At 49.3% G+C, this 24,203-nt stretch overlaps 1 protein-coding gene across 3 annotated transcripts; it reads left to right on the forward strand.

Annotated features, from left to right (window-relative positions):
- Positions 1 to 328: 328 nt before the first annotated feature.
- LOC149332323 (lysosomal proton-coupled steroid conjugate and bile acid symporter SLC46A3-like) lies at positions 329 to 24,203 on the forward strand. Of its 3 annotated transcripts, none has more exons than XM_089557207.1 (7): positions 329 to 1,307; positions 12,667 to 13,231; positions 14,491 to 14,919; positions 17,170 to 17,403; positions 20,006 to 20,089; positions 21,173 to 21,329; positions 23,346 to 24,203. In XM_089557207.1, exons 2-7 carry the CDS (start codon positions 12,736 to 12,738, stop codon positions 23,452 to 23,454), a joined length of 1,509 nt encoding a protein of 502 aa, XP_089413333.1. In that variant the 5' UTR covers positions 329 to 1,307; positions 12,667 to 12,735; the 3' UTR covers positions 23,455 to 24,203. The 3 variants fall into 3 exon arrangements, with proteins under 3 accessions (XP_089413333.1, XP_089413334.1, XP_089413336.1); XM_089557208.1 differs by lacking the exon at positions 329 to 1,307 and adding an exon at positions 9,796 to 10,247; XM_089557210.1 differs by lacking the exon at positions 329 to 1,307 and adding an exon at positions 11,373 to 11,533.

The raw sequence follows: 24,203 nt of genomic DNA on the forward strand, positions 1-24,203 counted from the left end.
TTCATACTTGAAGGCATTTTATAGACGATAGACCTGCGTGAAAGCATCGAAATAACTTTTAATGCATCATTAAAACTTGTTTTGGGGAGAGTTGGTGCAGATACATCATGTAAAAAATTTTGTCGCAAACATACACTGACCACGAGAAGGACTACATACACACAAAAGTGCTTGGGTGCGCGTGTTCCGTCTTTCTCGTGGTCAGTGTCTGTTTGCGCTAAAACTTCTTACTAGAACTCTTAATGCGACAGATGTGATGTCGATCATAAAATTCTCCCATTGGCTGAAGGGAGGTGACGTCACCAAACCGGAAGTGACAACTATACGTTTTGATGTTTATCTTCTTCGCTTCCGTGTCGCGACCACTAGACACGTTAGGGGAAACATCTAACCACCAGCCAGACGACCCGAAGAGGTGTCTGCTTCCGTTTACACCGACGTGTAGGGGTCCGTAAACACAACCATGAAAGAATGACTCAAAACTCGATGTAAAGGCATCAACAGCTTCTAATAGCTGTCGCACTGCCTACACAAAATGTAATTATATAGGTATCCCTGTCAATTTTGTTTCTTCAAATCATCCTGTAAACTTCTGCTACCAGTTGTAGCTTATGGATGCCGTTTACGACGAAAACGCAACAATTCTATCATGTCAGAAGCTTTACCTGTGTGCTCGCATTTCATTGAAACGATTGATTGTTCCATGTACGCTAAATAAGGCGAAGTCTAGACGGACAGATTGTTGGCCTGGCGACTACCGAGAGCTGTGCATGTCGTATTACGAGCGGTGAATGAGAAACCCGCTTATGCTTCGCACGCTTCCGTCGAACACGTGTGCAGGACGTCTTCGCAGTACACCCGACGTCGCATTGAATCCGCACAGTAGTGCCCACTCATTTTGTTATGGAGGAGGTCACTATGCCTACGTGGGGGATACAAGGCGTACACTCTGTTGGCGCCGTTCACTTGTGCGCTCGGAGTGTATACACTGCGCGGTTCCACAGAGCGCGCGGCCGGGTGATAGGGTCGATAGCGTCGTACACATTCTCGGAAAGAGCCCCGATAGGCAGTTTGCAGTTTGCACATTGAGCCGTTAAGCGGCACAAGAATCTGGCGGCGGCGTTTCGAACTGGCGCCGAGCGAAGAGATCGATCCCTTCGCACGCTGTGCTGAGCGGACGCAGAAGCGATGGCTCTACATTCCCGACACAGAGACCACAGATGAAGGTTGTGATCGACAAGTTCGTCGGGAGGACACCGTGGTACTTGCTGATCGTATGACAAGGAGAATCACTCCGTAGGAAAGAGGTGAGGGCTTAATTTACTCTATTCTGTCATAAGCGTTACTTTTCTATCTCGGGTCGTTTCGCTGGCCATGGCTGTGACCACTGTGCTGGTCTTTCTTGTTTCACCGGTTGGCCATATGTCACAAATCGGCTTCTTCTACACTGCAGTGCACTCTTTCGCGTATCTGTTCGGCCACATTTTGTGATACATGGCTCTGCTTGGGTAGGTGTCAGTTTGTAGTCGTCTGAGCGTGGTGGCCTGCTCTCTGTTGAGGATATCCGCCGGAGCCGAGTACTTCTTGCGCGCTCCCAACAATGCCTTCATCGCCTCCCCGTAAGATTCTGGCGTGCTGAAGGGTTCGACCGGCAAACCCGCCCTCCGGTTCGTGAACCCTCGGACAACGGTGTCTACCGTGAGACAAGGGCGTCCGCAGAATTTTTTGCAGGGGGGGGGGCCCATTGGTTGTTGGCGCCGGAGGGGGGGGGGGGGGGGGTATGTTCGTAGCAAAAAGGCACTATTTGCGGAGTAAATTTATTTATTTATATACAAATAAAATAAATAAGTAAAATACACACATGAAAGAAAAATTACAAACAGCAAATTAAAGCGAGGCTAGGAGAGATACATTGGAGTTTATCAACGAAGAAACAATTAAAATTAATAAAAATGCAAAAAGATACTATCACTTCGTGGAGAAGAGTGCTCAGTCTTGCTGCATACGGGTTCTCGACACACCCGGATTGATGACCAGCACACAGCACAATATGTTCACAAACACGCAACGACAGTCACTCAGTCAGTCTTCCTTGAACAGAAACTGTAGACGCCTCGGATTTTTCTGGGCGAATTGCGTGATGACACTGGTGATAAATTCATTTCTGTGCTTCATTACACGCTCTCGGTGCACACTCATCATACAAAGGCCGTCCAGTCTGTCGTTTGTCATCGTTGAGCGTAGCCACGTTTTCACTCTCCTCATTGTACTGAAGGAGCGTTCGACCGTACAGGTAGTAACTGGCAAAGCCAGAGCCACCTCAATGGCTTTTGCAACACCAGGGAAGAATGTCTTGGCCTGATGTAGAAGCTCGCAGTAAGTTATTTCTGATGGGTCCCCAGTTTTGTTGCACCACATCTCGTACCAAGAGATGGCCTCTTCCTTGAAGTTGTCGATGCCGTAAAAGCACTGGAGTTCTTCGGCGAGAACAGCGAACTCAACACGGCTCAAGTGCTTCATTTTTGATGGATGCAGCTGGAGAAGTTTGAAGCTCCTCTCATTGCTTTCAGAAAAGCGCCGAGCTAAAGAAGCAGTGAGGGAGTCCAAGTACGGCACATATATTGCCACACGGTAGTATTCCTCTGGCGACTGAATCCCGTAGTTGTCTCGGTGGGCCTGACGAGAGACTTGTCTTGGTACAGATATCACCACATTTAAGTGATTGGCTGCCTCCCTTGCTGCATTCATGATGTTAGAGAACTCCTCTACAGCGTTTGTCCGGTGGCCGCGAAAAATACGTTGTAGCTCAGTGATGTGGCCATGCACAGAATGGAAGTCCATGGATACACCTTGCAGAATGTTCGTAGCTGGTTCGAGCCGAGCGCTGTACTTCGCTACAATATGCAAGCAGACGATGAAAGATGAGCTTGTTGTTGCGCAGTAGAGGATGTGAGCTCGTTGTCTAGTTGCAGCGTTCGAGCATGATTCCGTGGACGCGAGCTGCTCGAGTGCTTCGACTATGGCCACGTAATGCTGAGAGAAGATCCTAATAGACTTGTACTTTGCAGACCATCTTGTCTCACACAGCATCGGAATGTTGGGCACCAATTTTCTCCGGAGCACGCTCTCGCGGAAGAAGTTTATGGTTTGTTTGATTATCCCAATTGTGTTTCGAATTTCAGAGACGTCGTTCAAATCGTTGATGACGAGATTTAGTTTGTGACTTGCACAGTGGAAAAATAGTGCCTTCGGGAACTGTTTTTGTATAATTTTGTTCACTCCAGCTTCTTTTCCAGCCATTGTAGAGCATCCATCGTACCCCTGTCCAACGAGGTTCGAAAGAATCAGTCCGACATTCGTCAAAAGCTTCAAGATTGCCGCGGCGATGCAAGCGGAGTTTAATTGCTCCAGCTCTACAAATCCCAAAAACTGCTCTCGAACGCACACTTCGACTTCCGCCTTGTCAATAAAGCGAACGCCTATAGACATCTGCTCTTTTCCTGAAATATCTGCAGTTTCGTCAGCAAGAACGGAAAAAGCAAACGCTTTGTTAGTTTCGGTAACTATCTGCTCTCTCAGGATGTCGCCACAGATTGTGATGATCTCGTTCTGGACGCGGACAGAAGTGTACTTGGCATTGCCAGCAGAAGAAGCGAAGTGCTCCTGAAGTAGAGTATCTCCAGCTTCTACACGAAAGTCAAGCAGATCATTGAAGACTCCACTATCGGACTGCTTGCCGCGAATCGGCAAGTCATGCGTCGCGCAAAAGACAATGGTGGAAACTATTGGAAATAGTTTCTCACGGTTCCTTTCAACTTGCGCGTGCAGTGCTCTGTTCAGCTGCTGTACAACGGGTAGCTGCTTGCCTTTCATCACATCCATAAAGTTCTGTGAGGCCGTCATTGCCTCCTGGTGCCATTGGGATTTTACGTGATCCCTGCACGCCTCGTGCATTTTTCTGTAGTTACTGAAAGCGCGCACGATAAAACTACCTTGAGTACCCCGGTGAACACGCGGAGGAAAAATGACGCAAAAACGACAAAAGGCGCCTTTCGCTGTCGCTGAGTACGCAAGCCAGGGGGCGTAATCTCCCAGCCACTGATGTCGAAAAGGCCTCTTTCCAGGTGTTACATCCTTCTTTAAATCATACGTGACATTTGGCGACCATGGCTTAGTAAGAAGACGTAACTTCAAAAAGTCCGGTATGCCAGTGAGTTTAGCTTTGCCTTGAAACTCTCCTAAGTCATATTCTTGAGGCAAGTTATTTGTTTTCTTGATGTTGTCTCCGGACTTCGATCCCAAGCAAGGAGAAAGGGAATCGTTTCGGCTTACTGCGTGACCGGAGCTCGCTGGTGGAGTTCCTTCCATGGAGACGACGACGCCGGCTACTGTCCGGTGATGAAAGGTTGCATCGCTCTGGTCAAATCCGGACTTGAATCCCAAGAAAGGAGAAATGGAATCATCTCGGCCTGCTGCATCACCTGAACTCACTGTTGACAGAGTCCCTTCCATGGAGTCGACGACATCAGCTACTGTCCGGTGATAAAAGCTTGCATCACTCTGTTCAAATGCTACACCGTTGTCACATGTCACACCAGAATCTGCAGGGGCGCATTTGGATAATGCTTCGTCAGACAACCGCTGACGCTTGAAGAAGCGTCGAATATCCATCATTCGGGACCGCGCGAGACAAAGCTGGCTATGGAGTTCCTCGGGGTTGGTAGTGTTAAAAATATATACACATTGATTGGAAAAACGGTTGAATGCGTACGTTGAAAACAAAAAATGACTATGTATGCAGCGAAAACTTATTTACAAGATAAATGCACGCTCGCAGCTTCATACACCTCGCTCCATCTTGCTCGCGCAACCGCACAGTCGAGTATTTGCACACACACTACTCGCCGCTCGTCGTTTTCTCGTCCGCTGTCTTGGTTGTTCTCAGCTTCGTTGACAACCGGCCACTAAAAACACCGAAGCACAAACAAAGAGGCGCGCACACGCAAGGAACGCCGCGCGACTTCCGAGGGGAAGGGACACTCGCCACTCCGGTCGGAAAATTTGTTTTGTGTGTTTTTATGAGGTTCAGAGCCCCAAAACGACTCAGGGCCGTTTCACATGCATGCGATTCTCGCCTGCGACGCTGCGAATTCGGTCGGTCTGCGACTGGGGAGGGCCGTCGGTCTAGCCGCAGACGGCCTGCGACCAAGTTCCGTCCGGTTGGAATCCAGTCGCAGCGTCGGTGTGGTCGCTCTGCGACTGACCAATGGGCAGCGCCGAGTCGGCACGTGACGTGACGTCACGCGGGAGCAGCTGCCGCGGCCACGACCGGTCTCCAGGCGCGCGAGCGAGAGCGCACGTGCGTCGAGACCTGCCGCGGCAACAACTCGCACGTGACGTGACGTCACGCGCCGTCTCGGCGTGGGGTCACGTGGGAGCTGTTCCCACGGCGTAAGCAAAACTGTTTATTCTAATCAAAACATACGAAATATTGCCTTGCATCTAAAAACAAGCTGGTCATTACATCATCAACACATTCCGTGCAGTGTTTCTGTCGGGTTTAATCGTGGGTTGCCTATGCGAACATCGAGCAACCTTGCGTGTCCCTCCGACCGAATTCGCTGGGTACGCGTTGCATGTGAAAGCACTGTGCGAAAATCGCACTGCGGCGTCACCGACTAGGCCGACGATATTCGTTCTAGTCGCAGCATGTGAAACGGCCCTTAGGCTATGAGGGACGGACGGTCTCTTTACCATGCACTGACATCGCACAGTACATGGGCGCTGTTGGGATTTGAGGCCCAGCCAGAGGTGACAGGCGAGCCAGGCAGGCGCCATCGGGCTGCCTTAACCAAAGGCGCTGGTTTCCGGAGAAGACGCAAGGAACGCTGGTGTGGGGGCGCCTCTGGAGACTGCGTCGCCGTGAACAAAAGCAGCTAATCCCCTTTGCCGAAAATTCTGAAAGCGGCGCTTGTACCGAACTGCGCTCTCCCGTGGATCGGAGGAGACAGCGAGCGGCGGCGGCGCCAACTCATCGCCCGCTTGCCCCTGAGCAGTCCGACAAAGCGGGGATGGACACGGCTGATTTGTCCCTCCCTCCTGAAGAATTCATCGGTGGCCGGGGTGTGCACTGTCTGCCTCCGTGTCGCTATCTCTCTAGAGATCAAAGAAACAGGCACACATCTCAAGACGGCTCGAAACACATGCTCGCCGGTGCCGCTGTATGTCTGCAACGACGCGTCCCCGGACGCGGCACTTTGCAGATGTGACCCAAAGCGTGGAAGCAGGGCCGCTTTTACTCTTTTGGCTGAGCGCACCGCCGCCCCTGACGTGCGGCCATCACTCACGGTTCGAGTGAGTGATTTTCCAGGGGGGTGCAGCCGCCCCCCCTTGCCCCCCCCTCCGGACGCCCATGCCGTGAGATTTCCCTCAACCCCAGTGTCAGGGACCCAAATGATGGTGTGTTGAATGTTTGTGTTGTTTGATCCATGTCTGTGTTGTTTTCGTTCGAAGAAGATCTTCGCGGCTAGCCCAAATGATGGACCCAAATGATGGTGTGTTGAATGTTTGTGTTGTTTGATCCATGTCTGTGTTGTTTTTGTACGAAGAGTATCCTCGCGGCTAGCCCTAGTCTAGAGCAGTGGGAGGCCCTCCTGACTGACTCCGACCCGAGCACACAGCTTATGCTGGTGACGAGGGCCAAGGCAGCGGCGGAGGCCAACGGGATCCTGGAATAGGGAAGGCCGACCACTGAAGCTCCACATCTATCTATCCCCCACCCCCTACTCCCAAACTCTTCCTTTTGCAACAATAAATGTTTTTACTACTACTACTACTACACTGTAGTGCTGTCTGCGGGTCCTGATCGTGTACTATAAGACACTCGTAAGAAAAGGGTTACGTGATAGGTCTCCGTCGTGAAGCGACAGATTGACGTTTGACAGATGGCGACGGATATGTGCGGGATATACTGGAAGTTCTTGCCCCGTAGGTGGCACATGTGCGCCCGCCACAATTAAAGCGTCCGAACCCGTTACTCCAGGGTCAAGATACAAGTGAGGCGCACTCATCCACCTTACGGCGGTGGCGGGAACTGGCCACTATTAGCAATGGAAGCTAGGGCGAGCAAAGTCAGTTTTGTCTACGCTGCGAACGTCTTTCCGTAGTCGTCGCGGCGCTACGTAGTTAGGTATCTCCGTCGCAGCTTTGAGTAAACATACGAGCCAAGTGCGCGAGTCGCATATTGTTTACGCGGCACTGACCGAGTGATTCAACGATTAACGGTTGGCCGAGCGGTTGTGTGCTTGGAAGGCATACGCTTGCGAAAGGTGTGCCACACCAGCGGACGACAACACGTCTCTCGCAATGCGGTGTATTTGTTTCTGAGCGTAACGTTAACGATTACCTCTCGTGTGTGTAACGGCACTCATTGTTCCTTATCGACAATCTCACTACCAACGGACAAGAATGTGAGACCCGAATTTACCGCACAAACCGTATACACAGACCAATTGTTCGTGCTGTAAAGTGACAAAAAGCTGTATCTTGCTTGCTCCTGCCTTTCAGGCAGGCACAGCGAGAATTCGTCTTTAATCACATGTTGTAACGGAGTAAATTACTCGCTGGCATCCACCCAAGCGCAGCCATATACCTACAAAGGAAAGGTATACAGCTTTCTCAAAAACTTCAGACGAAGAAAAATTCGAAGTGGTCCGGGGTCTTTATCTAAGAAGTTTCTGTGGCAGCTGTGGCTTTCCTTTGCAGCCGTATTACCGCGCTTGGGTGGATGCCAGTGAGGGGAATGAGGCCCAGTCAAGCTGTTTAGTTCAGCTTTTTTTTTTTCAGAGTGTCCCCTGCCTGTGTAAATGTTCTTTCTCTACACGACACCCCTGAATAATTTGCTCCCTTATTACAAATCGACTCCAGCTTGGGGGATTCCCCCAACATTTGACCTAATCACATGTTGCTGACGTCAAAGCCTAAATGAAGGCGGGAGTTTCACTGCCCCAAGCAAATGCTTAGTTAGCGAGACCTGATAATAGTTTCATAATGAGTTCAGCTGGACCGAGTTGTTTCGGTTGGCCAGGAAAATCAGCGCTATACTTCGTTCCTTTCACATCATTCCCAGGGCGTTTATCCACCGCCGTCGTATCTGAGTGTGTTTGATGAGGCCATAAAGACGCATCGCAAACACTCGTCGTTTTAACGAGTACTGCGTGGCTGCAGAATAGAGGCTTGTAATGCGAAAGGTTGATAGTCGATGGTCCCTTTCGGCAAGACTGCAGAGAACATCAAATATATGGCGAAGCTGACACGGATGGGGCGCACAGCATGTGCCAATGCCGTTGTGTGACCTGGAATGCCGCGCTAGGCGGAGATGTTTTCGGGGAAAAAGAATACTAATCAAACAAGCGTTTGACATGGGCGTTTATTCTGTGCAGCATTTTAACCACGGTTAAAACGGGGTATAGTGCTTGCGCAATAGGTTGTGGCATGGCCGCGCGCTTGTCGCGTCCGCCATTTCTTTACTTCGCCCCTCTCCCTCCCCTCCATTTTAGATTATTTCCCCTCTCCTCAAGCAGAACTGACTTCCATTGAATCTCCCCGCATTTATTTTCCTCTCTCTCCATTGCCTTCAGTTCGCCGTTACTCAGTTGAATTTATTACGTTGTTTTGCGTCCTCTCCTCGTAATTTTGCAAGCATCCACAGTTCGCTGAATTTCAGCGGCACCATTTACTTACATCACTACTAATCGCTCGTCATGGTTTCCTTGATCAGCGAGAACCGCACGCACAGGGTCGCTCAGTATAAAAGGGAACACAGGAGCACGTGACCCTCGCATTTTGCGAAGCGCTGCCAGTCAGAGCCGACAAGAAGGGGCATGCGCGGAGAGCAGCCGGCTGTGCTATACTACGCATGCACCTTTGCTGCTGATTCTCTCCGGCTCTCGGTGACAGCGCTTGGCAAAATGCGCCGGCCACGTGCTCCCGTGTTCCCTTTCATATTGAGCGACCCTGTCCGCCAAGGCGGTAGAATCATTTGCGCGCCGTTGACCGCAATGCCGGGCGTGTCCTTTGTCCTGTCCGAAATGAATAGTTATTAGCCAGTCAGCGTCGAGTAGCATAGGCTATAAAAGGACTGATTGGAAAGGAAGAGTTCGAACTAGGATGCGGCGTCAGTGCCGTGTCATCGCCGGAGGGAATGTTAAAAAACTTAAGCACACTCCATCAACTTGATGCAAAACGAAAGGAATGTGGCCGAAACAGCTGCCAGCAGTGTAACTGGATCAAGTGAGCCCACAGTACAAGGCACCTGATGATAAGGCCTTCGCCATATAAGCAGACTAGAAGAGGGAAACTAAGAAGCTCGTTAGGATACGAAAGAAGCGAACAGTTCTTGAAATCAAGGAAACCAGAGAGGGGCGTTGCTACTCCTTTTATGGTGCTGACGAAAGAAATTAACTGCTCAATCACTTTAGATACGAGATAATTTGCAGAAAACACAAGAAAAAGACAAACACGTGTCTCCGGTGGGAGCCGACCCCACGGCCGTGGGTGGCATGTCGCGTGCTTTGTAGATTCACTGACCATTGGGCGTTTTGGAGGGGTCGAACTTCAGAACTATAGCTTCCTATGCTCAGTGAAGCCAAGAGATACCGGAGCTCAGTGCTGCAACTCCGTTCTCGTAGTCCTTTCGAAATCGTTCCCACTGCATCCGTCCGCTATCAGTGCTTCACTGCCGTTTCACTGCAACGCCGTCAGCGTCTCGCTATCAGGGAGCAGCCTTTGCGCGTCTCTGGAGATTGCCTACGAGGCAATTACGTCGCAGAAGGCGAAACGTTACCGTTGCGCGCGACTGTGTATAACGCGCTATCAAACCAGGAAATCAGAGGGCGTGGGGAAACGGTGGCCTGCGCCGTCCCTCAGTATCAAAAGCGTATACATGCGAATGCGGTCAGGATACTTCCACGATAAGGAGGCATCAAAAGCGTTTGAAGTGTGTGCGCTTAATCTCGGCGCTGTATATGCCCAGGATAGCTCGAGGTTCCGCCATTCGGGTGGCTATCGGAGATAAGGCAGCCACGGCGAAGAAAGACAAAAAAAGAAGAACAACAAAAGTGAGGAAGAATTCGTCGAGTACACGCTCTCGACGACTGCGTACTCGGGGCGCCGCAGCGATGAAATCTGCGCTTCGCGGTGGATATCGCCAGTCTACCGCCCCAGAAATGCTGCCCAGCTTCAGCGGGGTGAGTCTAATTTCCTCCTTTTTCCAGATTTCTATGCAGTTCTCTTACCGCACAGACGTTCTGAACAAAAAAAATTCAGACGATGCCTGCTTAGAAAAACACTGAAGGCGATATGACCGACGAAAAGGCTTGAAATTAGGACAATGCAACGAGCTATGGAAGGGAAAGCGAGAGGGGCAATGTTAAGAGACATAAGGTAGTGTGGGCAGATAAAAAGAAATATTTCCCAGTCCGCACAACGCTAAGAGATCGGAAGAGGGTAGATGGGATTAGAGCCTTAACCTTGGGCGGCAGTCAAGCGAGCGGTGTTAAGAACTTCGTCGAGATAGGGTGGCTGCGGCTAGCAGACGACAGAGCTAATATGAGAGTAATGGGAAATGCATTTCTGCTGCAGTAGGCGCCAACTGTCAGACGATGATGGCGATGAAAGCTGACTTCATAAATCACATACTTGCATCTATAAAATGGGATACGAAAACCTTTTAAAGACGATGTTCCTTGTGTTTCATGCAAGTCTAGAATCATTTCGTTCTCAAGTGATGCCGCTTATGTGAGACCTTATGTGTTTCACGCGCTCTCGGCGCGACCTATGACGCCTTTGAAAGGCCGTGGTGAGCGATTTCTGGGTAGGTATTCATTTTCATAGGATTGTCTGCTTAGCTCGGCTTGGTCATGTTCACTTAGCTAACGACATGCATCAGCAGCTGGTTATAAGCGGACATTCTGAAGATAACAGGATGATCCAAATGAAAAGCGCTTTATTGGGTGGAGCGCAGCAGACCACGTGACAGCCAAAGTAGTCGCTAAGGGCTATCTCTGTTTCTGTGCTTCATATACACGCAGCTGAAGGCTTCTAAGCTTAGCTGAGAAGTTTATTAGTGCTTACAAGTACAAACTGGTTCGTTCATGGCACAATTAAGCACGGGTGTAAGATACAAAGCGATAACGGTGAAGACAATCCAGTAAAGATAATAAAAAAAAAATAGTTTCTTTCCTCGGCCCTTCGGCCACCTAGCTTTTCTTTTTTGGTTGTGTGTGAGCATGGTCGCACACAAATGCAAGAAATCATCACGGAGTCTTAAATAATACGACGCGTGCTTTGAAACAAATAAAAATGACGTATAAATGCCGTTCAGAAAACATCGAGAATAATCAGTTGCATTTTGACATTTCTGGTTCCGTTTAGTTTCGTCATTATGCTTCCCAGTGACAACACCACGTCCCAGGGATATCCGAATCATAGCCAAATATCCTAACACCTTTGGGTACTTGCGAGAGATTCTCTGGTAAGTCTTTCGTCTGGATATCCGGACACGTTATCCGGTGGATATCCCGTTCGGGTGATATTACGGACATTTACTTGAATTACGTTTCATTACGTTTGCATAATGTTCGTCACAAAGGTGGCAGAGAGGACTCTTTTTTTTTGTAATAGACGATATCTGCAACGTGGTCCACTCATTTTCATTTCTTGTTTGTGTCATGCAGATTCATGACTGAATGAAATAATACTGCTTAACGTGCTAGAGCCACTGGCTCCAAAATGAGTGTGTTAGATTTAGAGTATATAAGCTCGTGAAAATTCTTTGTTCTGTGGACGTATGCTCAATATATTGGTGCTGTATATCTTCTGGTTTGTAGCGTTTCTGTGGCCTGATCTGTGTTTCGCGTATGCTTATTCACCATGACATCGTGTGATTCTATGCAGATTTTATCCATAAAAATGTCAGCACTGGGCTAAGCAACTGCACCATTGTAATCGGCGCTGTAGTCATTTCTTTCTTCATGCACATCACAGAAAATGTAAATTAGGCTTTGCGAATATTTCCCCCGTGAGCCAAGCAAGTTTTTTCCCCTCGGGCCTATAAAAATCCATAGGGAAAATTTACCGTTATTTGACCATTAACTAATATGTCCTTGTTAAGGTCTATGCAAATCATCAGGGACTTCCTTCAGGCCCCCTTTGTTTAGAGAAAATGTGGACAAAAAGATATGTGAGGGATGTCCGCACGAATTTCTCTGCACTTCCTAGGAATGTCCGCATGTCCCTTCAAGATTTCGCCTGGACATCTCTTGGATGTCACTGCTGTCACTGGGTTAGGGAAATAAAGACAACAAAATAGACTGTTCCCGGTAGTGCAAGCTAAACCACATCGTTCGCTAATTCGTTACACTAATAACCGCATTACACCTTGTTATGCTCGTCAAAGGATAGATACCAGTAGGTGACAAAAACTGGGGCGATAAGACGTGTACTCGCAGCGTGATAAAATTTTCAATGGCGCGTCTGGTAGTTTAGCATCGTTACTCCTCATCAAGGTTGTGCGTACCTGCTTCGAAGGCCTGCATAGCACTGTTTGACGCCATTGTGGCAGTGCATCTCTCGCTGTGTTCACCCCCCCCCCCCCCCTTCCCCCAGGAGCTGCCGAGGTCGGCCAGCCACAGCCTGCGTGACACAGCCTAAGCCTAATACGAAGGCTCGACCACGATGAATCCATCGCCGCAAAGCCCTCGCCCCCTCCACAGCCACTTCCGGGCCTCCGACTTCGTCCTGGAAGTCTTCGCCTTCCTCTACATCTTCGCGCAATCCAGCTCCGGGAGCGTCCACCAGCTCCTGCTAAGCATTTCCGAATGCATCTACCGAGACTCCGTCTTGCCAGACGACGTCAACTCTGCGTTGCCGACGCCGGCGACGACCGCGGACCAGGACAGTCTGGACAGATGCGCCGCGTCGATGGCGAACAGCAGCACCAGGATCGGGGAACTGCCCCTTGAGGACTTGGTGCTGAGTCTTCCCACCATAGAGCTGGCATGCTCGCTCGCCATCTGCATGATAGTTGGTGGATGGAGCGACGTCCACGGCCGCAAGCTGCATTTCGTCCTCGCCCTCTTGGGGGCACTCATCAAAGACCTGGCCGCGCTGGTCTTCGTGCTCGCAAAGATGCCTGGTCGTGACGTCATCTACGGAGTAACCATAGCGTCGGGTACGTGACACTTCTCCTAGCAGCTATCGTGGAATCACGAAATGAGAGACAATGAAATATTTATTTCAGTATGCGTTTAGTATTTACTCGATTTTCTATGCTGACTGGCGTTCCAGCTTTAGACTTTTGGTCTGGCGTCAGAAAAAGACGCAATATATTGGGCGAGGTAAGGTAAGTTTTAACTGGTAAAGGTGCGTCTTTTACGTTTTTTCGTGCTCGCAAGTTTTATTAAGAGCGTTATACTTTAAATATGAACACAGATTTCCAATCGTATTCAGGAAGCGAGAATAATGGGGCCGCCTTTTCCGCTCATTGTTTTCTCAGAGAATTAAGCGCTCCTTGTTCTCTCAGGTTGAACTTGTCCTCTCAGAAAGGCTTGTAATGAATATAAGGCTGCTATGATACAGTTCTTTCCATTCGATTGTTTTATTTTGTCATCTGCCCGTCTGACTGAGTGGCTCCAATGACATCGAGCACTTGGGACAAGGAGGTGCAAAACGACGAGAATAAAATGGAATTCGAATAAAACCATCAGATTACCCCACACCCCCTTTCCGTAGGTAGCAAAGCACCGCCTATCGCACTATACACGCATATCGTAATAAGGCCGGTCATCATAGAGACAGTTATGCACTAAACTCTTTGAACTTGAAAAGTGCCCGTTATAGTCATGTATACTCAGCAATTGTTAGCAAATATCGTCCCGTATTTACATAGGACGTTCCAGTACAAGAAAATCATCTCTTTTAGAAATATCGGCTTGGTGCCTAAAAACTGGCTGTGGTTTAGCTCTGGTTAAACCTGGAGTGAAGCGGGAGCTCTGCCGAGCCGTCTATTTATACAGCTGTGACACCTCTCCCCCTCTCCACCCCCCCCCCCCACACACACACACACACTCGACACGGCGCATGCGCACAGCTGTTGCAGGTCGGTTTCGCCGGCGCGCCGCGCCGCCGGCGGCAGCAGCTGCTCCGCATCACGTGACCAACCGGCTCAAGGCCACGGCGCCGCCACGGAGCTCAAAGAGTGCCACGCTGAAGGCTCGAAGAGCTGGCGTAGTGTAGCTCTCGCTACAATAAGAATTGCACTATATACAGCAGTAAATCTTCCTGTTCCCATGCTCTATCCCTGTATTGCTGGGATTAGAAAACTCAGTTAAGAAGTGACGCTTAGTGCAATCGCTTCTCTCTCGTTAACTTGCAAACATCTATGTAACAGCGCTCATAATCTATAGTCTTAGATCGCTCGCATCTGTCCAGGTCTCCTGGGAGGCGCCAACTTGTTCGCGGCCGGCGCTCTGTGCCACGTGAGCGACAACTCGGACCACAGGAGCCGCACCGTGCGCATCGGGGGCCTCACGTTCGCGTTCTACGTGGGCCGCTCGGCCTCGGTGTTCATCGAGAGGATATGGAAGCCCCTACTCGTCGACTCCTTCGCCCGCGTCACCGTCACCGTCGTCAGCGTGCAGCTCGTGCTCAACCTGGTGTGCCTGCTGGGCGTGACCATAGTCGTGAGAGAGTCCATGCGCATCATGCCCGGCTACAACGGGAGCCCCGTGTGGAACTTTTTGTGCATGCGCCAACTGAAGGGGGTCGTCCTGGTCACCGCGCGCAAGAGGAGCACCAGGGGCAGGGAGTTCGTGCTCATACTCACCGCCGTGTTTCTGCTTGCACGATTTGTCTACTGCGGTGAGTATATCCGCTGACCGGATGGTGTACGTGTTTGTTACTGCTGCCGCTGCCGTCGTGCTCGCTGTTCTCGCAGCTTTCTCATCGTCGCAGTGCTTTTAACGCAAAAGCACTCCATATTCCTCAAAAATGGCGGTGTGTGTTAAGAAAGTAGCTGATTGGCCGATAGAGGCCACGTGACTGTGTGACGTCATCACAACCTGCTCACCGTGGCAGGTGGCAATCGCCCCACCCGGGATCGAGAGGTCTCGTGACCTTGTGACGTCATCACAACCTGACCATGAAGAAGAGAAGGCTGAAAGAGAAGAGAAAAGGAGGGAGAAAGATAAGAGAAAAAAAGAGAAAGCAAGAAAAAATGGCGGGGAAATCCGGCTTGAACCAATTCGTGGGTTCGGCTAGCGGAGACTGCCCATCTTATACTTCCGCTTGCGGAGAATGACACAGAAACAGCAAAGTGTCAGCAATGGGGATCTCTAATGATATCGCATTCCACTCTTCAGGTGCTTTAAGTGTCCTACAAGTTTTTTAGCTTGCTTAACTCAATTGACAGAGTGTGGGCAGTGATACATTTGTTCAGCTGAGTCCAGAGAGAGGCTAACACGTACGGGAACTAGAACTCTAAAAATACGCTCATTGACTTTGAACTTCAGTTTAAAGACCGTCTCAATTTCCGTTCAAGGATTTCAAGTATACATTTTGCTAGAACAGGGATTTATTAAGAGAAAATCGCTCTAATGTCAAGCACATGTGTGGATTCATCGTATATGCTTTTCTGCACTACGAGGCTGAAGGCTGTTTTCGGACGAACAGGTTCATTGGCTGAGTTTTGCCAATTGTTTCACGTTCACATCTTCTAGTGGTACCTTCTTCGGCTCCTTCATAACTGCTCTGCAGAAATAAACGGAGCGAACATTTACTAAGAAGTTACCAGCGCTTGCGCGCACTTCTTCCCATCGAACGCATCCCCGACTTGCCACTTCAGCACACTGACAGACCCTGCGAGAGCGGTCCAAACGAGAGTGGTCCAAGCGTACAGAGCGAAAGAGTTATTTGCGGTTGGTGGTTGTACAGAGGGGCATGTCCATAGACGCCGTTGATTGTCATCGGGTGCGTACCGTAGTCTTTGTGGACGTGTAGGCGCGCCGCGTTTCCTTAATCTGTGAAAAAAATTAGAAGGAACTCTTATGGTCTGCCCTAAAAGTGCACTAAAGTTGATTCTGCGCACGTCTCTTTACCGCGGGAACTCGATCAACACGCTCCATGCATTCTTAGAAACTGCGAATGATTGTCCTGTGCGGCCGATTTCTCTATTCAATCGGTTTAAACGTCCCGACTCCCGCCTTTTTGTTTTTAACCGACCTCCGAGACTAGGAGGAGTCAACCAACTTGTGGAGTGCTTTTCAGCCAGTCGCGTGGCGGCTTGCCGCTCTGCCATCGGCGGAGTGATACGTAAAGCAAAGAGTCCACCCGTGTTTTTATTTCTGTGGGCCTAATTTGCGGCTATGTTGTCTGCGAGTGAAAATATTTATTCACGGAAAACTGGGTTAATGTCCATTTATGCAGAATTGGGCATTCTCTACTTAACATTCATAAATCCTTGGGGGTCCTCGTACCACTCCTGGAGCAGTGGTGCAGCGATGCGCCACTGCTCTGCGATGGTAGGTGCTGCCACCGGTGGGACTTATGCGATCCAGTTTGCTCTTTCCAGCAACCTCTCGGGGGACCAATAATTAATCCAACTGCCACCTGCCACGCTGTGCAGTTTGCTCACTATCCGGTGGGCAGGTTGTGATGACGTCACAAGGCCACGTGACCTGTAGCTGGCCCACCCACCTCCTAGGTTGCTTTTCTATGGATTTTTCGGGGATTTTTAGCTCTCGGTCAACGACGCCGACGACGGCGCCGGATTTTCTGCAGCACGAGCTTGCTAACGCTATCGCGTTTCAATTCTTCCCTAGCCAGCAAGGAGAGTTTATGAAGGATAGTGTTGAATACTAGACACCTTTAGCATACCTTGTACCGTGTTACCGGTACCGGAGTACCGGAAGCCATGCGCAAATCGCCTTGACGGCGCCAGATGGCGCCAGGTACCCGGCAGGTGCGCGCCTGAAGCATCGGGACCAATCAGAGCGTGCTCACCGGCGGTGTGCTGGCTGACGGTACTCCGGTAACGGTAACGCGGTGCACGGTATGCTAAAGGTGTCTATTGTCATTCAAAACGCAGGGGATTCATGCATTCTCACTACGCAGGTGAGCAGTCAGTGTGGGCCGAATACCTGTTCCGGCGCTTCAGCTGGACCCACCAGGCGGCGCTGATGATCGGCCTGCAGTACGTGTGCGAGGCCGTGTTCGCGTTGCTGGCTGTGTTGGTGGCGCAGCGCCTGGGCTTCCGGGACTCGTCACTGGCCATTGCCGGCGCCATCTCCTTCATGGGCGCGTCGGCCGTCAAGGCGCTCGCGCTCTCCGGCGGGATGCACGGCATCGGTTAGTACCGTCTTCTGTTTGTCGCCAAATTAAACTTTCCAAAAATTACGAGGAACTTTAGCGGCTAAAGTGGTGAAAGGCGATAGCCTGAGTGCTGCATTCTGCTACGCGATTGTTCACTTCACATTGTGTTGGTGCATTAATTAACTGCCAATTAATGACGCTTAATCTTTGCCTTTAGGAGTGGAGCGCGACAGCGTGTTGTAGCGCTGCCAGGGAGTCCACGGAATGCCACCACCCGTTCGGCGCGATGCCTTGCCCTTTGAACGCAACGCTTTTTGAGGAAAGTAAATGGCGCTGTAATTCTCTGTCATCTCGGTGGACACCTGAACCGCACCGTACAAGAAGGGAGGACAAGAAAGAGAAAGAGGGGCCGTAATGAAGAAGATGAAAATTGTATTTGAAGAAAGGAAATTTCGCAGTAACTGTCTCACATATATCGGTGGACACCAGTCGAAAATTGTATTTGAGGAAAGGAAATTGTGCAGGAACTGTCTCACATATTTCTGTGGACACCCGTCAAAATTCGCGCGCAGTGACGTCACGACCATTTCGACCAATCTGAAACGCGGACAAATATGCTAACACATCTTGGTCACGACAGTATGAGCCATTAAAGGCTTTCGCCCTAAAAACAATGTCTTCGCAGCGTAATCAGATACGCGAGTGCTGCCGTTAAACGCTTTATGCCAGCGCCTGTCACCAGATTTGTTGGTCACGCGAAACGAACACTATCTGGCCGTGTATGCATAAGCAGAAGATATCGTACGAAGTTTGTTCAACGCTTATCTTATGCCTTGAATGTTCCGGTGGAAAATTCTGCTGCAAGCTGCGCGGCGGTTAGAGGGGCGGGGGACATCATCAACCAAGTGTAATGAACCGTATAGGCACCGGACTCACAAAGGTACTCGTGCGTATGTATTTTTTTTTTTTTTTGCGATGGGCTGCGCATTGCCTGCGGTCTCTCTAACCAGCCGGAATAAATACTCGGTTCAGCAGCACAGGACTCAGGGAAAGGACACAGAAAACCCGACACGACACGACATAAATTTTTCCGCCTCGTCTTTGCCTTTCTCGAACTGTGTCGTGAGCCGCAATACACCACACTCGAGCTGACCCAAGTGCACACTTTGGCCAACATGATAGCTGGATGGCCAGCAAACAACACGCAGGAAACGACAACATATCAGGCCAAGCACCCGGCAATCAAGATCGGAACTTGCGTGAAAGTAGTTTTGTGAATGTTGTCCTTTACCTCCGCAGCTCGTACAAGAGCACTGAATAACGCATCGCAACAGGAGAGGTGTGGAACGCAAAGACCGCATCAAGAGCCAAATAGTGTGATCTGAACGAATCCGCAGCGATTTCGTGCCCTTGGCTTGTGTTGTGATGTCGGAAAAAGCGCTGTTTTTTTTTTTTTGCTCATGTGCTGGAAATAACTTTGTGCCTCTGACATACCGTATTGACTCGCATGCAGGCCGACCTTTTTTTTTCAGAAATGTTGCCCATAATTAGTTATCGACCTATATTCGTGACCAAAGAACCTCGACCTATATTCGTGACGCAGGTATTCATCATCATCATGCGGGTGCACACATTGCTGTGTGTACCCGCATTGCTCTTTCGCTCATTTCTGTGGTCTTATCGTGGTAGACAGCTTAGGAAGCAGTATATTTTGGCGTTTTGGGCAGAAGCGGTGATAGTAAAGCACGGGAGGTTTTGGAGGCGTACCACATAAGAAAAAGAGGAAAAAGTTGTGTCAGCGATAGATCTGTGAACCTTTTTAAAGCTGAGATTTCATATCTCGAACGGTTCTGTTGATTTCACATCAGGTTTCTTTCTGTGCGTGCCGAAGTTTCTGTATATTTGCTGGCTTTTCAGAGATTGAAGTCAGACGAAGTGTGTGCTTGTCCTACGTCATATGTGCATGTTTTTCAAAAGATATGGGTCGACTTATATTCAAATAACTTTTTTTATTTCCCGGCGAGCCTAATGCATAGGGGTCGACCTATCTTCGTGGTCGACCTATATGCGAGTAAATGCGGTAACGCATGTGTTCGCGTCTTCTCTGCGTTCCAAGCATGACATTTGCTAACTTATGGGCGCAATGCTCATAACTGCAACAATTACCATCCTGTCGTCCTCAGTGTGTGTCTATACACGCGATGCCAGGCCCAATGCACTCGGTGCGTTTTAGAGCGCAGCTCTTAGCGCCCGTTCTTGGATTGATCCGCGTCGCCGACGTCGGTGTAACCGAGCCAAACGATAATAAGTAAACATAATAAGTAAAAAAATAAGTAAATTAAGTAAACCCGCGGCGCCGCTGGCCACTGCACGACAGCACTACGCTATCGCGGCACCCGATCACGTCTCGTGTTAAACTGCAACATACACTCACGCTTTGCATTGCACATCGTCTTCATCAACTAATACTACTATCGAACTAATATCATCGCAAGACGTGCCGACGACCAAGCAAAGCAAAACAATGAGCCTTCAGAAAGCCTGAGACACCCACTTAGCTGTACTCGAATTTCGCATTATGGAGTATCGTAATGGTCATTCGAAAATTTTTTTTCACTTTCCTTCCTCATCATTCCAGCCGTCATCGTCGGTGCCTTCACGCCTCTTATGATAGTCCCCGTGCTGGCGTTGCTGACCAAGCTTGTACAGCCCGAGGAAGTTGGTGAGTTGGAGCCTGTGTTTTTTATCGACCATTTTAGTTTCGCTCGAAGGCTATGTTGGAAACAAAGTTAATAGTAATGATCGCCTCAGTTTTTGCACTCAGCGGCGAAAAGTTAGTCATCGCGCTAGTGCAGACAACACCAAATATGCACACATTTCCTGCTTGTAGATTCGCTATAGCGTCGATAAGACTACAGCTGTCTTAGCAGCCCAAGCGCTCGTCCCGACTTTCTTCCCTTGCCCTTTGTTTCGCGGTAAGCCGCTCTGTTAAAAAAAAAATGGCCTGGCTTAGCTTATGGTTAAGCCTAGGATGTGAAGCATACCGCCGGCGGAGGCTGCGCGTCCGCAAGCGAGCGCACGAGTTGAGCCCCAGCTTTCACAGCTGTTGTGACGTCAGCGCCCCTAGCGGAAGGAGCGGGAGTTAGGCCGCCGGTGGAGGCTGCGCGTCCGCAAGCGAGCGCGCGAGTTGAGCTTTCACAGTAGTTGTGACGTCATATCACGTGGTGCGCCGATGTAGGTCAAGTTGTAGCTACGCGGCCGCGCGCGGCGCAGCAAGGAAGAGCTCGGTTGTGCGGCTAGTATGCTTCGCATAAAAGACCAAGACGGCTGCGCCCACGCAACAAACAAACAAACAAAAATCTAAGGTATAGTTGATAAGTAAATGATGATAATCGAGGGAGTTCTTTTCCTTGTTGTTTTACGCGAAAGTTGGTGGGGAATTACCCACGGTCGGATTGTCTGAATTTTCACGTGAATGCCCTCTCATTAAGTATGCAGTTCATTACAAACATGGCACTGGCCTTTTAGAGGGTTCAGAGAGGTTAGTGGCGACAAACAGACCTTCCGTCACCTATACAAACCGTTTCTTCGATATGCGGTGGGTCAGTGCCAAATGCTAATGCGGCAAAAATTTAACTTTCTTATCACTGTTGTGTTTGCCCATAGTAAACTCAGTTCAACATGTATTGCTGCGGCTTTCGAAAAAAATTCGATCACTAACCCGGTAGCTCTGTATCACTGAATGCACAGTACTATCGGCGTACGGGTCTTCATATGTGCTCTTTCTTGCGGCTGTCATCCGCAGGCTGCCTGTTCGCCAACGTCGCTGTTCTGAGCATCGCAGCTCCCATGCTGGCCAATGTGGCCTACTGGGAGGTTTTCTCGGCCACGAAGACGAAGGTCACGGAGTTCATTTACCTCCTCTCCATCTTCGTGGGCATGCTCGTTTGCCTACTTCTCGTGTGAGTACAGACGTTCTGTACAGCAGACTGCTTCTGTCCTGCACAAACTCCTGGGACAGAACAGGACAAGCAACTTCTACAGCGACAGCTGTTATAGTCACATTCCCCGCTTCTGCGGCGTTGGCGTAACATGAAGGAGTGCGAGGAGGAAAGGGGAAGCGGAGGGATGGCGAAGTAGGTGGATTGCACCACGCTGGCTGGTCAGCATTAAGTGACGTCATACATGGCGTCACTGCGTGATATCCTGTGAGTTTTTGTGAAAGGGAAGCTGAAATGGTTTTTTGAGAATTCGAGGTTATTCAAGAATTCTAATCTATCAAGCTTCTAGATAAAGCATGAAAAGTATTTTTGCACTAGCATTTAAAATGGTGTCATAACCATCGATTAAAACAGCGACGATGTTTAGGCTTCTTCTCACTACGTTGGAGGAGTGCGGGGAAACTCGACAGTGACGTCATTGTTGCCGAAATTTCAGATGTCCGCTGCTTACGCCTGCATGCTCCTGTGTGTCGTCAGATGGCGCCAAACAATGTATCGTGAGCTTGACCTTCTATGGCGTCGGTTTTCTTCCATGGAATCACCGTTTCTAGGCTGGAAACGTAGTGCCGTCATACGTGACGTCATTATCGGGGCCTCTGCCCGTCCCTGTGCACTTGAGAGAAGCCTGAACGCCGACGACGACTTTATTAGGTGGTTACGCCACCATTTCAAGTGCTAGAGCAAAACGATTTCGCAGGCTTTACCTGCACGTTTCGCGCATTCGGCAACCTTAAACTCATCGAATTCTAAAACCGCTTCGGTAGCCCGTTAAGGAGGGAGATGTGTACTATACTCCATCTCACAAGTTGTCTGTAGCACTATTGAAGCTACAGTTGTCTTGTCCAATCGTCCAATCAGGGCTGCGTGAACACAGCAAATAGTCCTTCAAATATTTTTATTGTTGTACTATTTGTCAAACAAGTATTGCAGTATTTTAAGGTAGTTCTGGCTTTTTTTTTTCATTACAGCGAGCGTTTCATTCTCAGAATAAGATAGTTGAGAAAATTTTCGCGAACACAACACCACGAAAGCTAGCTGCGAAGTGGTGCGACGCCATTCGCAAACATGGCGTCCGCCAAGTCGGCGAGTATCCTACCTACGCGCAGCAGCTGGACACTGATGAACTTTCCTTCACAGTGATGGAGCCACCAGTCGCATAATGACGGGTGCGGAAGGACACACTTACATAGAGCACGTCGTTGTCATAGGCTCAGGCCGCCGTAGCATCCATAGTGCTGCAAATGAATTGCGATATGGAAAATAGATGTTCTTTCGACTCTTGTCTCACTTCTAAAAAAACCTATAACATTGCCGCTAGAGATACTAGGTAAACGGCTGATGCAGGATGGTACTCGTGGCAACCTTATAGTTTAGATTGCAAATTACCATGGCGTTAGGAATAATGCTGCTTTCGTGAACCAGTGCTCTAAGTGTTGCTTCGCAAATTTAAGGAGACTTTTCTTTCAACGCCAACTAAGTTCCATCAGTGATCCGTAGACATCACCCAGAAACCCGCAGAAGTCAGCCTGACCTAGATAATCCTCCAATTATTCTGAAACATCCTAACTAACCCCGTCTTGTAACTGCGCTGACATCGGACCAACTCTTTGTGGCGTTGACAACTGACCAAGTTTTTGTCACCCCGTCCCCCTTCCCTTCCAGCCTGAAATACACCCTAGTAACACCACACATGTGTGTTAGTATACTGAAGGACGAAAGCAGATGGAGGATAAAAACTAACTGAATAGGTAAGGTGGCAGCATTTTGGACTAGCTATTGAACTATTACGGCTGTACGGAGCGTTGTCTTTGACAATGGAACGAAAAGAAGATTATGCTGAGTGATGGTGTGGCCAGAACAGAGGTGAAACTTTGCACTGGAGCTGTTCGTCCTGCAGTGGGCACGATACAGCTGTTCCTGATGTTGCTATTGACGATGGCGACGATGGTCATAATGGCAAACATCTATATCACGCAGATACATCCGACGCAACCTTCGGATCGGAAGCCTGGGCAATCTGATCCAAGAAGAAAAGGTGCCACTACTGCGCAACTTCAAACAGGACTTGGGAGCCGCCATTATGTAAAACGACACCGCTATAGCCATCACGACGCGTCCATGCCTTAACCAGCAGCGTCCTCGTTCCATATACTGCGCTTGCTTATACCACTTTAAACAAAAAGGATTAAAAAAGGAGTTAGGTTTTCCTCTGCAGTGTGCTGTAGGACAGCTATACTTCCATTTTACTCCTATATAGGAGCATTCATGTTTAGAGTGTGCTCCGCTTGTTATGAAAGACGTGTTTGTTTTCGTATTGATGCTGCGTAACGAAACAGGGCACATCTTTCGATGTGTTTTATTTTCCTGTGGCGGCTGAAGAATGAGAGAAGTATGTTGTATGAACGTGATTTTTTTTTTGCTCTCTCGTGTGTCAAATACTCGCATCATCTTTTCACCTCGATTCCTACACAGGAATGTAAGTACACAGGAAACTCCACACGTTGAGATTGCTGAGGGATACGTTTAAACGCATGAGTAAGCAAACATCGCCCAGATACACTACGATTAGCGAGTGTTTAAGTATAGAAAATCAGATGTTCTGGTATACAAAGGAATGCAGAATCAGTAGCATTAATTAGGACGCTGCGGTGTAGGTTGTATCATTAACATTTGCGGGGGTGTATTGACCCCCTAAACACTATTCCCCCCATTCCACACTGCAACTCCAGTACCGATATGCGTGCTGGACACTTGGACGCAAGCGGTCTCGACGATTTTGCCAGAGCGACGACTATGCATGTATCGGTGCATCCTAAATAAACACTGCTGATTCGA

The sequence above is a fragment of the Amblyomma mixtum genome, chromosome 8 (assembly GCF_055824585.1).
Source record: "Amblyomma mixtum isolate Tamu chromosome 8, ASM5582458v1, whole genome shotgun sequence".
NCBI classification, from domain to species: domain Eukaryota; kingdom Metazoa; phylum Arthropoda; class Arachnida; order Ixodida; family Ixodidae; genus Amblyomma; species Amblyomma mixtum.